At 57.3% G+C, this 13,187-nt stretch overlaps 1 protein-coding gene and 1 non-coding gene across 2 annotated transcripts; one reads left to right on the top strand and one right to left on the bottom strand.

The window, feature by feature from the left end:
• Nucleotides 1-1,975: 1,975 nt before the first annotated feature.
• On the bottom strand, nucleotides 1,976-2,246 carry LOC130042211 (small Cajal body-specific RNA 13). The gene has a single exon (XR_008795164.1). It is a non-coding gene; the product is annotated as a small Cajal body-specific RNA 13 (non-coding RNA).
• Nucleotides 2,247-2,979: 733 nt separating this feature from the next.
• Nucleotides 2,980-12,285, top strand: GLRX5 (glutaredoxin 5). Its single transcript, XM_056134082.1, has 2 exons — nucleotides 2,980-3,358; nucleotides 11,755-12,285. Exons 1-2 carry the CDS (start codon nucleotides 3,058-3,060, stop codon nucleotides 11,931-11,933), a joined length of 480 nt encoding a protein of 159 aa, XP_055990057.1. The 5' UTR covers nucleotides 2,980-3,057; the 3' UTR covers nucleotides 11,934-12,285.
• The last annotated feature ends 902 nt before the right edge of the window (nucleotides 12,286-13,187 follow it).

Here is a 13,187-nt window from a genome sequence, read left to right as displayed (position 1 = left end):
AGAAGTATTGTGAAAACAGCTTTGCTTGGGACAATGGTGGATGGAAGGTCACAGTGGTGGTGGGATTGGGGTTGGAATATTGAATGCCCGAACAAGTAATCGTGAACAACTCTGTTAACCTCGGTTTTGAAATAAAGTGGAAAAACAAACAAACAAACAACTTTGCTTATTTATTTTCTTGTTTTTTGGGCTACACCCGGTGTTGCTCAGAGAACCATAAGTAGTAGTGGGGACTGAACCCAGGTAAGCACATGCAAGTCAAGCATCCTACTGCGTACTATCTCTCTGGTCCACACTTTTTAAATGTGCAGCCTGTGCTCGGCCCTGTTTCATTCTGTGATTGATGCTTGGTTCCAATTCTCCGAGAACAGTGTAATTCAAAGCAGTGATTATGTTCAGCCCAAGTAGTTCACATTTTTTTTTTTGGGTCACACCCAGCGATGCACAGGAGTTACTCCTGGCTCATGCACTCAGGAATTACTCCTGATGGTGCTCAGGGGACCATATAGGATGCTGGGAATCGAACCTAGGTCGGCTGCGTGCAAGGCAAATGCCCTACCTGCTGTGCTATGGCTCCAGCCCCACAGTTCACATTTTGGGTTCCTTTTAAAAACTTAACTGAAAGGCACTACCTCCATTTCTTTGGTTTCGATGTGGGGTTTGCTGATCTTGTGATGGAAGCCACCCACTTAGGCCTGAAAGAAGAGATGTTTCTCCAAGCCTTCATCTCTGAGTTTTGCCCACACTCTCCCACACCCAAAAGTCTATCACTGTAATCAACACAGGCCTCCTAGTCAAAGATTAATTTATTTTGGGGGCAACACCGATTGGCTTTCGGAGCTCACCACTGGCCCTGCACTCAATGATCACTCCTGGCTTGGCTCGGGGCTGATCAGATGTAGCACCAGGGAGCAAACCTGGGTCAGCTGTGTGCAAGCCAACGACCGTCACCTCTGCAATCTTGGGCTCAAGGACTCCTCTTAATGTTGACTGGCAGCTGTACTATCAGCTCAGTTAAGCGCTTCACTGAAGTTTTGAAGCCAGTTTACACATTATATGAGGTTAGTCACTGCCCACTGTACTCTTCTTCCACAGAAGCCTAAAATGCTCTTCACTTCCTCCCCCACTTCCAATCAACACGATTTGACAGCATACAGTATGTTACTTCCAAGAGCAAACCATCAGTCTTTACTCCCCCCCTTTCTTCTTTGCCCAGGAATTACTCCTGGCTCTGCACTCAGGGAATTAGTCCTGGTGTTACTCAGGGAACCCCATAGGATGTCATAAATGGAACTCCCAGTTGGCTGCGTGCAAGGCAAACGCCCTGGACTGGCGCCCTGCCCCTCCCCCTCCACCCCGTCAGTCTTTATTTTTTAAAAAGTTTCCCACGATAGAATCAGGAGTGAAGGTAAAGAGATTTTGGATATAACAGTCCAGTTGAGTTCACCGGATGCCAGCTTAGGTCGAATCAATGAATCTGTTTAAAAAAAAAAAAGCATTCTTTACAAAGCTGATCATTTTGGATCTCACACAAGAAAACCGCCAAACACGTAGCTAACCACGGCATAAATTAAATACGCTGAGAAAGAGCACTGGAGCGCATTCTCAGCTTTGCGCCGCGTGCTCATCTCCAAGAGTCCCCTCTTGGGACACGTGACACGCTTTCTTTCTTTTTTTTTTTTTTGCTTTTTAGGTCACACCCTGCGATGCACAGGGGTTACTCCTGGCTCTGCGCTCAGGAATTACCCCTGGCGGTGCTCAGGGGACCATCGGGGATGCTGGAAATCGAACCCGGGTAGGCCGTGTGCAAGGCAAACGCCCTCCCCGCTGTGCTATCCCTCCAGCCCCACGTGACACGCTTTCTGACAATACCTTTAAGCATCCCCCCCCAAAGCGTCAACACCCCGGCCACGGATTGCAAAGACATGCAAGGATCAAAAAAAAAAAAACCCCAAAAAAACCAAACTAGTTAATAGTCTGTAGCAGTCCTCAGTGCCCAGCAGAAACCACTCCTTCTGCGCACAATATCACGACCGCGGGCTGCTCTGACTGTTGCAGATAGATAGCGACACCGCCCAGTCGCTATCGCCGTGGCAACAGCGCCCACGAGCTGTGGGAGGAAAATTGCACATGCACGGCCGGCACTCGGGCCGTCATGCCTCAGCTTCCTCCGGGAGACGCTCTCTCTGCGAGCCGGGCGTGCTGCGGGGTACCGGCAACCCCGCGCGGCGGCCAGGCTGCAGAGTCGGGCCCCGGGCCCCGCGGGGCACTCACCGAGCACTCGGCCGCCGAGCACGCCGGGCCGCCTGCGACTCGCGCCTGCTCCATCCCGCGCTGCACCGGGCGGAACCGCCGGCCCGGCCGACCCGCGTCCGTCTCCGGTCCCCATTCATCGAGCGCGCGGATGCGTCGGCGAGGCCGCAGCCCCGCCGCGCCGGCGTCAGCGATCCGCCACCTCGGCAGGGCGTCCCCCGGGCCCCGCGCTCCGCCCGGCCCTCTCTTCCGGCCGCGAGGCCCCGGAACGCGCCCGCGACCCTCCCGAGGCCCGGAAGGGCACAGCGGCTCCGCTCCGTAGCCCTGACAACCCAACCACTTTCCGCCCCGGAAGCGGAAGCTGCGTCCGGACGCGACCCCGTCCCGTCGTTCCGCGGCAGGCTGAAGCCCCGCCCACAACCTCTCCCCCCAGGCCTCCCGGAAGGTCCCGGCCGGATACTTCTCGCCTTCGCGGGGACGTCGTCTTCCCGTCTACTTTGGCCTCGGGTTGCCTAGGGGCGTGATTCTGATGGACCACCCTTCTCTCCAATCAGCTGACAGAGAGGCGGTGGGCGGGCCGGCAGGCTCCGGAGTCATGCCCGCCTCCAACCTCTGGAGGGGTGGGACGAGCAATCTGATTGGTAGAACCTGGTCCTTGAGGCCCGGCGTGCTCCAATCACGAGAGCGCACTTTGGAGTCGGGCCCAATGAGAGCCTTCGGGAGGCGGGCCGCCGCCGAGGGAAGGGCTCCGGGTTGCAGGCCGCACTCCGGGCCGTGCAGGGCTCCGGCGAGGCGGCTGCGGGGATGAGCGGGTCCCTGGGCCGCGCGGCGGCGGCTTTGCTCCGCTGGGGGCGCAGCGCGGGTAGCCGCGGCCGGTGGGGCCCAGGCGTGCGGACCGCGGGCTCAGACTCGAGCTCGGGCTCGGGCGGCTTGGCGGAGCAGCTGGACGCGCTGGTGAAGAGGGACAAGGTGGTGGTCTTCCTCAAGGGGACCCCGGAGCAGCCCCAGTGCGGCTTCAGCAACGCCGTGGTGCAGATCCTGCGGCTGCACGGCGTCAGCGACTACGCGGCCTACAACGTGCTGGACGACCCTCAGCTCCGGCAAGGTCAGGCTCGGGCTCTGCGGGCCGGGCCGGGGGTCCAGCAGGCTGGGCACGGGGGCGGGGTGGGGTGGGGATGCCGATCTGCCAGGGCGCAACCGGGGCGGGGCACGTGAGCGACTGGCCTTGGGCCTAGCGGCACCGGGGCTCCGCTCCCCTTGTCCACTCGGGCAGTGGGGCGAGCCCTGGAAGGACCCCCACCCGCACCCCGACCTGCAAGGCGTTTTGGGGGCGCGCTCACTCCGCGCGCCGCTTGACCCCCACCCGGGGGAGGGTAGTCGGGCAGAAAGAGCCCATCTCCGGGTCGGTACCCGGCGGAGGGCAGCTCTTTCGGGATTGCCTGCCGGCCTACAGTGATGGGAGGGCCGAGTCGCCCTTGCCCCTGGTTAGTAAGGTCAGGCGCGGGCCTCGAGCGCGCGGGGTCCGGGGGACACTTGCCCCTGCGGGGAGTGGGCCCATACCAAGATCCGACCCCTGGCAGTTGGGGTCCGGCGCTGTGCGAGGACGAGGCTGGGGTAGTGGGTTTCAGATTCTCAGGGCCGGGGCGCTAGGAGACTCAAGGGCCCTCATTAAGGCATGCCTGGGGCGCAGGGGGGTCAGATCTGGGCCATCAGGGTTGGGGTGACTTCTGAGATGAGGGAAGGCCCGGTCAGCTGCTGAGCACCAGGCCTGAAGCTTGTGCAATCCCCTCTCGTCATCAGTGCTGGGGGAAGAAGAGGCAGGCGGCCTGCCTGGGTTTGCTCCTCGGCTGGTGTTGGCGGAGAAGTGGGCACCAGTCTCCAGACCCTTTGGCGTTGGCCTGAAGTACCCTGATCTCAGTCACGGGGTCCCCGTCTCCTTTGCAGTGAGTGCGGGGCTTCTAAGAGTAGTGTGAGGCCCAGGGTTCTAGATCATTCTACAGGCGGTTCCGCAGAGAGCAGCCCAGGTCTTGGTATGTGGGTGACAGGCCATCAGCCAGTCCAGATTTCAGGTGGCGAGTCCCTGTGCCCAACCAGCTGGACGGCCTTGGACGGTTTCCCTGGTTTGGTTAAATCGGAGGATAATGAAACCTCACTTTGGCCGGGTTTGGGGAGGGGAACAGGACAGGAAAGCGTGCGCAAGGTGCCTATCACTTGTGTCCCCAGAACTCCGAGGGGTTGGCAGTGTTCCCCACCTTATCTCTTCCCCACACGGCGCTGGGCGTTGGGTGGGCCGGAGCTTTTGGGAGTGGGACGGCGCGCCCAGGTCCCAGGGACAGGCCGTGTTATCAGGGGTTCCGCTCTGGGCCCTTTGGCCTCCTGCATTGAGACTGGGCTGGGGTGGTCTCTGCAGCCCCTCATGGCCACCGTCGCTTTGCGTGGAATAGATAGAACCAGTTACAGTGTCTCCTTGCCCCCCACCCCACAAATACACGTCTGTTTCTTCTTCAGGGGTAAGGGGTGCTGTGGGCTGCTCATTTGGCCGGCAGTGTTGAGGGGCTGTGGTTTGGGGTTCTGGTCTCCGCCTGTTGGCTAGAACCCGATGTTCGGGCACATTGCTGGCAAGCTAAAGACCGACTCAGGATGGGAGGTCCTGAGCCCCTGGGGTCTCTGCCCCCCATCTCCTGTCCTTAGGGGTTCAGACAGAGGGATTGCACCCTGGCATTCCTGAGTTGCGTCAGAGCAACGTTTGGGGTGCAGAAAAGGTCCCGCATTTCGTGTCCTGCATTTCGGGAGCATCATCTGCCCGCGTCTCTGGCAGGGGAGGTGACGGGGATGGGTTGCTGTGTGGGCAGCTGACGAGCGGTGTCAGCCCTCGCCCGAAGCGGGTAGGAACGGTGCCAGGTAGGACTTTGAGACAGGAAGTGTCATCACGGTCTCCATGTGCCCAGTGACCCTGGCAGCCTGGCTGGGCCTTGCTTTTACCCGACAGAGATCGAGCGTGCACTTCTCCCAGGCCCAGGGTAGCTTCTGGTGCCAGGAAGGGTCGCGTGCCCGGTGGCATTGCCCATTTCCTTGTGCCGGACCACACGGAGCTTCACAGAGGCTCAGCTGGAGGGCGCCCCACGAGAACGGCTCCGGCCGCGTGCCGGGAGCCAGGGAGGTGATACGGGCAGGCCGAGACTGGCCCAGGAACTGCGGTGTCATCTCTGTACTGGCTCTTGTCCCTGGGGGACACACACAGGAAGACAGTCCATAGGGATCAGGTCCCCATTATCTGCGCGCTAATCCCGGTCTTCACAAACAACATCGTTGTTTTCCGTTGGATAAGGAAAAGGTTCTCATTGACCAAACTTGTAAAACGCTGGACACAGAAGGAAAAGAAAAAGTGCCCGTGGTTGCAGATAACCCAGGATCAATCTTGGGAGGTGTTTCTGGCCCTTGTACGGGCACAGTTGCCCATGTGCCTGTCTATGTCTGGGGGTTTGTCCTCCCAAGAGGGCAGGGCATACGGGTCTTCTGTGGCCCACCCGCCAGGGCCCCGTGGGCATCGCCCCAATTACCCTGGTAAAGGCTGCTTTTGTTTTGTTGTCATGCCATAAGCCCTCTTCTGCACTCTTCAGAGCGAAAACACTTCAGTTTCTGCCTGTCCAGACCATCGTGGATTCCTTAGCAACGTGTCTGTCGATTGAACCGCCTGCCACCTTCCTGGCGGCTGAGTGGTTATTAAACTCTGAAAATAATGTTCAGCCGTTCCAGTGCCAGGGAGTTTGAGGCAGTAGTAAAAACAGATGACATTGGCAAAAGTTAAAAATTCAGATAACAAAGGGGTGTGTGTATGTGTGTGTGTTTGTGTGTGTGCGTGGGTGTGTATGTGTGTGTGTGTGTAGTTTAATCAGTGATGGAGTTTGGGTTCCACATGGTTTCCTGTGGGGTCGCCTCCGCCCTCAGACAGTCCCATACATGAATGAACGTGGCTGCATTCCAGTGAGACTTTATTTCCAAAGTCAGGCCGCGATTGGATTTGACCCGAGGCCCTCTCTGGCCTGAGTCATGAGAGACAGGTGAGCTCGGCCCATGCAGCTAGGCCTGACCTCATAAACCGTGGCACGAAGCCCCTGGGCTATCCGCAGCAGCTGAATCAGCAACTGGTGTGGTCGTAGGATGGCCCGTGGTGCTTAGAAGATGCAGTTAAGGCTATGAAGACGTGTGGTATGAGTACAGTACGTAGGCAAGAGTGAAGGATGGGGACCACGGCCTCAGATGACTCAGGTTAAGAACGTGGACTCAGGACCCCTAGAAACTGGGGTGCAAATTTGCTATAAATACACCTCTCTGCTTTCGTTTTTTTTTTTCATCAGAAAATTAACATTTATTAGAGACTTTTTTGCAGGGGCCACACCTGGTGGTGCTCAGGGCTTGCTCCTGGCTGGACTTAGGGGACCATATAAGGTGCCAGGGATGGAACCCAGCCTGGCCACATGCAAGGCAAGTGCCTCCCTACTGGACTATATCACCTTGACCTCTAGAGCCATTTTGTAAAGACTTAGAGAAGGGGGTTGTTTGGTTGGTTACAGTTTGGGGTGTTGATTGATTCTGGTGGTCCTCCCTTGCAAGGCAATGCTCAGGAGTAACTGCTGGCTCTTTGCTCAGGAATCACTTCTGGAGGGGCCTGGGGGACCTGAACCCGGGTTGGCCACATGCAAGGCAAGCATTCTATCTGCTGGACTTTTGCCTCGGCTTCTAAAGGGGTATTTGACAAGACTTAGGGGAGGTGTTTATTTTTCCCCTGGCTTTTGGGCCGTAATCAGTGTTGCTCAGGAGTTCTGCTCTGAGCCCAAGAATCACTTCTGATGGGGCCCCGGGGCACTGTCTGCGGTGCCAGGGATCTAACCTGGGTCGCCCAGGTGCAAGGCTAGCACCCTACTTTTTGCACTATCGTTCCAGCCCTAGAGAAGATTTTTGTGTGGAAACCACCAGAAGGTGAGGTGACTCAGTGATCCTAATTTGGTCAGTGCGACTGCCTAGCTTGTTCCGTGGGTCTTCCTACTGCCTTCTTTACCCACGCTTTTTGTCTTGCATTAGTTCTTAAAAGAGCATGCCCATGAGGGCGGGAGTGAGGACAGGGATGTGGAGGGAATGCCCCGTTGTCTGGGGGTGAGTGTCATTGAATTCCTCTCTCACTGGCTACATCTTGTTTAATCTTGAGGCCGTGAATGGTTCCCGCTTTGCAGATCAGGACACTGAGGCTAAGACATGAGCAGGCTTCTTGGGACGCCTGCAGGGACACATGCTAGGCCAGTTCCAAAGTCCACCAGGAAAAGGGAAATGGTTCCGTTGGATCATTGATCTGTTGGATCATTGATCGGCCAAACCTAGCCAGAGGTTAAATGTACAGGACCGTGATGCAGTTTGGAAAGCACCTTGTAAAAGGCCCGGGAGAGATTTTCCTGGCACCCATTCTTCACTCTGGCCTGACACTTCAGCATGTTCATATTCCTGGTGGAGCTGTGGGTAATGGAAAAGCCAGTTTGCAGTAGAGTCATGTAACCCCACTTTCGTGTTCCGTGCGTGGAATTCTGCCCTAAGCATGTTCGACTCCTGATCAGACGAATAATGTTTATCACCACTCACGTTCCTTCTTGAACTGAGTGCACTATCTGAGTGGCTCAAAGTCATCTTCTCAGGGATATTTTTGTTTTTGTTTTTTTTTGGGGGGGTCACACCGGCGGTGCACAGGGGTTACTCCTGGTTCTGTACTCAGGAATTACTCCTGGCGGTGCTCGGGGGAACCACATGGGATGCTGGGACTCGAACCCAGATCAGCCGCGTGCAAGGCAAACGCCCTACCCACTGTGCTATTGCTCCAGCCCCTCTCACGGGTATTTGTAAGAACTGATCCTTGTAAGAATGGTCGGTGATCAAATTTAGCACCACATTTGGCAAGGCCTGTGCGCTCTCCAACCCTCAGGAGCTTCTCACCAGCTGCCCGTGGGATTTATTTTCATTTTCCACTTATGAGTTGTGGGCGTGTTATTCTTCAAACCAGCCTACAGCAAACCGCATTTCCTTCAACTTTTTTGTTTGTTTTTGGGTCACACCCAGCAGTGCTCAGGGTTTGCTTCTGGTTCTACATTCAGGGTTCATTCCTGGTGGGCCCGGGGACTATAAGGGGTGCTGGGGATCAAACCTGGTCAGCCATGTGTAAGGCAAGCACCCTGCCCACTGTAGCGTCTCTCCAGCCCCTAAGAAGATGCCAGGACATGCCAACAGGACTCTTGGGAGGTGGAACCTCACGGCTGCAGCAGAGACAGTGTGTCAACTGGAGGCAGGTTCCACTGTCCTGGGGGTTTTGGGGTTCCTGAAATGTGCTACCAGGCCACATGGCCACGGCTAGCGGCTTGGAAGGAATGGGCTTCCCTCCTCGCACAGGGCAGGGTGCTGGACAGCTGCAGGTCTGTGGTCTTTTAGGGGCAAGGATTGATTCTGGTGGTCCTCCCTTGCCTCCTGGAGCCAGGACTGTGCCTTAGATTCACGCTGAATGACTGAGTCCCTGACACCACCATCAAGGCCGGTGACGTGGCGTGGATACTGGAAGCAACTCCAAACCAGTGCTCACGGGCCCTGGGGTCACTCCCTAGCGACACTCAGCTAACCCGACTGCCAGTTCAGGGCTCAGCCTGAGTACAGGGCCCTGAGGTGCTGTGCACCTCCAGAGCGGCACCCAGTGGTCCTGGGGGTTGAACCTGGGTCGGGCACACATGAGGTGTGGGCCCTAAGCCCGTCCTATCTCCCCAGCTCCAGAGATGGAACGTTGTTCAGCAGGGCCCAGTGTGTGGCTGGGGGTGCGTGCTCAGGCAGCAAGTTCATTTCTCTTTTGGCTCGGTTTCAAAAATCGTCGACACGGACCCAAAGAAAGGAGCAGAAGCTGACCGTGGTGGAAAGGCAGGACTCGTGCCATTCGTGGAAGGCAGAGCCCGGGTCAGAGGCATCCTGCAAACACGTGGTTCATGTGTGTCCGTGGAAAAGAAGGTTTCAGAGCCTTGATTTTTTTTTTTCTTTTTGGGTCACACCCAGCGATGCTCAGGAGTTACTCCGGGCTCTGCACTCAGGAATTACTCCTGGGTGGGCTTGGAGGACGGACCCTATGGGATGCTGGGGATCGAACCCAGGTCAGCCACGTGCAAGGCAAGCTCCCTCTCCCGCGGTGCTATCATTCCGACCCGGTGTTGAACTTTCATGTTTAAAAGATTTCTTCATTCCCGGCAGAAAAGTGAAAAAGAGATTTTCTGCCAACTGTCACTGACAAAGGATCACTCGTGTTCTGGAACAACGTGGAGCAGAAGTCGGGGGCTGGTGGCCCAAGGGCCCAGCTGTGTTGGCGCCCAGCGCTGGTGCCTTTAGCACTGGCACCCGCTGTGCGCCGCCAGGAAGCCACCTGGGGGTTCAGGGATGGGATACCCTTCGTGTACACTACTCACTGTGTCAATCCCGAGCCTCATCTAGGTCAGGTGCTGTGTCCCTCGGGCCACGCCCCTGCCCAGCTGACGGTGAGTGACAGATGCGGCTGACACCCGTGCCGGGGAGGTCTGGCGCAGAGAGATAAGTGCACCACTGTTGGGAGCGAGGCCACCGCCGCATGCAGGGGTGGCGTGTGGGGCCAGACGCGGCCTGTCTGGGGACTGGATCGGTGACGTAAGCCCGCTTGGTAATTTCGTCTGGAAATTAATGATAGTGTGTCAGGAACACATGTTTTTGCCTTGGGTCTGTTTACATTTCGAAGGCTCTCTTTGCCTGATTGATTTGTTCATTTGCATAATATTGGACTTTGAAGAATCTGTGCTGGGTGATTTTTTTTCTTAATTTTTTTGGGGGGAGCGGTGGGGAGTGTTACTTTTGGTGTGTTTTTGGCATTTAAAAATCTGCCTTTTAGGGCCAAAGCAATAGTCCGGTATAGGTAGGGCATTTGCCTCGCACATGACTAACCTTGGTTTGATGCCCAGTATCACATATGGTCCCTTGAGCCCACCAGGAGTGATCCCTGGGCACAGAAATAGGAGTAAGCCCTGAGCACCACCGGGTGTCACCCCAAAAACCAAAACAAAAAAATATGAAACCTAATATAGCCAGAGAGAGAGAGAGAGGACTGTGCCCTAAACATCGCCAACCTTGGGGCTGGAACTATAGTACCGCGGGTAGGGCATTTGCCTCGAACATGGCCGACCCGGGTTTGGTTCCCAGCATCTGCCAGGAGTAGTTTCTGAGTGCAGAGCCAGGAGTAACCCCTGTGCATTGCTGGGTGTTACCTCCCCTCCCCCCCCAAATAAAAAACCAACCTGGATTCAACCCCTGGTGCTGTATATTCGACCCCTGGTGCTGTGGTCTCTGAGCACAGGATTGGGAGCAAGCCCTGAGCATAGAATTGGGAGTAAGCCCTGAGCACAGGACTAGGAGTAAGCCCTGAGTACTGCCGACTATGGCACTCAGACAAACCAAACCACTGTAAGATGTCGTGATTATTGCACAGCGTGGTTTTGACAGAACCATGACATTTCATTGACCAAATTCACCCAGTGTCAAAGCCACGTTATCCCAGCAGATGGGAAAGTGGCCAAGGATGCAGAGGGAGGAGAGGGGGAAGTAGGGCAGGGGAGACCACAGCACTTTCCCATTGTGTGCCCTGAGCTGCCCTCGGTACCTGCCAGAGGATCGCCCCATCTCTGCGCGGCCAAGCACCTCAACAGTGCTCAGGGGCGCAACTGCTCCAAGCTCCGGCCAGGAATGGCCTCTCTCCCCCATGGCCCCAACTCCGTGAGTTCAGTGTCCCGCCGGGTTCCCTGCCCCTCTGTCCCCAGAACCCCCTGAGAGCCTGAACCGCCATCTGCGGCCATGGGAAAGGCACCCTGAAGTTCTCTTTCCCTAAACACTGGGGAGTTTGGAGGGACGTTCGCTCATTAGTGTGTCTGCTGTGGCCTCCTGTGGACCAATCCAGTGTGTTCGTGGATCCAGTTGGAGGCGGCAGCGTTTCTCGAGCACCCGGCTCTCGTCCAGCCCTGGGAGCCGAGGCCGGGCTAGCAGGTGTGGGGGACTGGCTGCGTGCTCGCCCTGGGCGGTCAGCGGGGCTTTCCTAAACGGGGTCTCCTTGGCTCTCTCTGCATCCCACACACTGCCCCCCTCCCCCCGCCCCCAGCATGGGTGGGAACCCTGCTTCTCTGGGCGGAGCAGTGTTGCCTGCTGACATGACGCTCCTTGGGGCTGGAACGATAGTACAGCAGGTAGGACGTTTGCCTTGCACATGGCCGACCTGGGTTCGGTTCCCAGCATCCACCAGGAATAATTCCTGTGTGCAGAACCTGTGCATTGCTGGGTATTACTCCCCCCGCCACAGAAAAAAAAAACAACAACCTGGATTCGACCCCTGGTGTTGAATATAGTCCCTCTATACACAGGGACTTCCCTGTGACGTGACGTCCCTCTTCTCTCTCTCTTTCCCCCCTCCCACAGGCATCAAGGACTATTCCAACTGGCCCACCATCCCCCAGGTGTTCCTCAACGGCGAGTTTGTGGGGGGCTGCGACATCCTCCTGCAGATGCACCAGAACGGGGACCTGGTGGAGGAACTGAAGAAGCTGGGCATCCACTCGGCCCTGCTGGACGAGAAGCAGGACCAGGACTCGAAATGAGGCGGCGGGACCAGACTCGCCGCCATGAAGGCCCGACCCAGAGGGGTCCCCCGGGAGGCGCCCGCAGGCTCACACGCACCCCTCCTCCTCCCGGCCGGGCTTAGGCGGGGACTCGGGGCCTGGGGCAAGGAGGTCAGCACAGCCGTGCTGGGTCCCGCGGTCCACTCGGCCTCTCCTGCTGCCCTGGGCCTTGTCATGTGCCCAGCTGTGCCTGACCCGCGGCGGCCCGGCCTGCAGAAGTGACCCAGCTTTCCGACCCCCCCGATTTTTGTATCTTGCTCTACGAAGAAAAGTGGCGGACAAGACAGCGAGGTCACTGGGCTGTGGTTTTTGAAATAAAATGCCAACACGGGATGCTGTGTGTGCGTCTTCTGTTCCCAGCTCCGCCCGGCCCACCAGGCTGGTAGGAAAGTCCCACAGAACACTTTGATGGCCTAAAATACAAGTCTTGAATAGCACTGTCCTCCCGTTTATCTGTTCATTGATTTGCTGGAGCGGGCACCAGTAATGTCTCCATTGTGAGACTTGTTGTTAGTGTGTTTGACATGTCGAATACGCCACAGAGAGCTTGCCAGGCTCTGCTGTGTGGGCGAGATACTCTCGGGAGCTTGCCGGGCTCTCCGAGAGGGGCGGAGGAATCGAACCCCGGTTGGCAGCATGCAAGGCAAACGCCCTACCCACTGTGCTATCGCTCCAGCCCACGTCTTTTCTGTCGAATATAAAAACATTTATTAGGGATTCGAAGCCACGGAAGGGTCTTTGTCACAGGGCCGAGACCAGAAGTCTGAGGATCCCGGCAGGTTCCACATCTGCTCCGGGCCCGCCCCTCCTTCCCAGATGGGCTCCCCTCACTGCATTCGTGGGGCACCACCCCCGGGGAGGGGGTCAGCCTCGGGATTGGGGGGGGGGGGCGTGGCACACACAGCCAGGAGCCGGTGAGGAGTGGGCTGTCATGGTCACTCTGTCCAGGAGGAAGCCTGACGCTAGCCTCTTGGGATCCGTTTGCCATAAAATCACTCAGCCTGTCTGAGACGGCGGCAGGGCAAGTTCTGTTGGGAAGCCACATGGTGATGGCCAGGCCCCGGGGAGGCTGGCCCCCAGAGGAGTCTCCTTGTGGGTCCCCCCAAGCACTTCATGTCTTCAAAAACAGCTTCTGGGGGAGACTGCGGGGCTTGTCCTTTGGAAGGAGCCCTGCGCGGGGTCCTGGGGTGGCCGTTGGCCACCAGGCACAGAGACCTGGCTCATTCTGCCCCT

Source organism: Sorex fumeus, unplaced genomic scaffold, assembly GCF_029834395.1.
Source record: "Sorex fumeus unplaced genomic scaffold, SorFum_2.1 ptg000098l, whole genome shotgun sequence".
Classification (NCBI taxonomy): domain Eukaryota; kingdom Metazoa; phylum Chordata; class Mammalia; order Eulipotyphla; family Soricidae; genus Sorex; species Sorex fumeus.
Note: the sequence above shows the minus strand (reverse complement) of the source record. Positions and strands in the feature narration are given on the sequence as shown.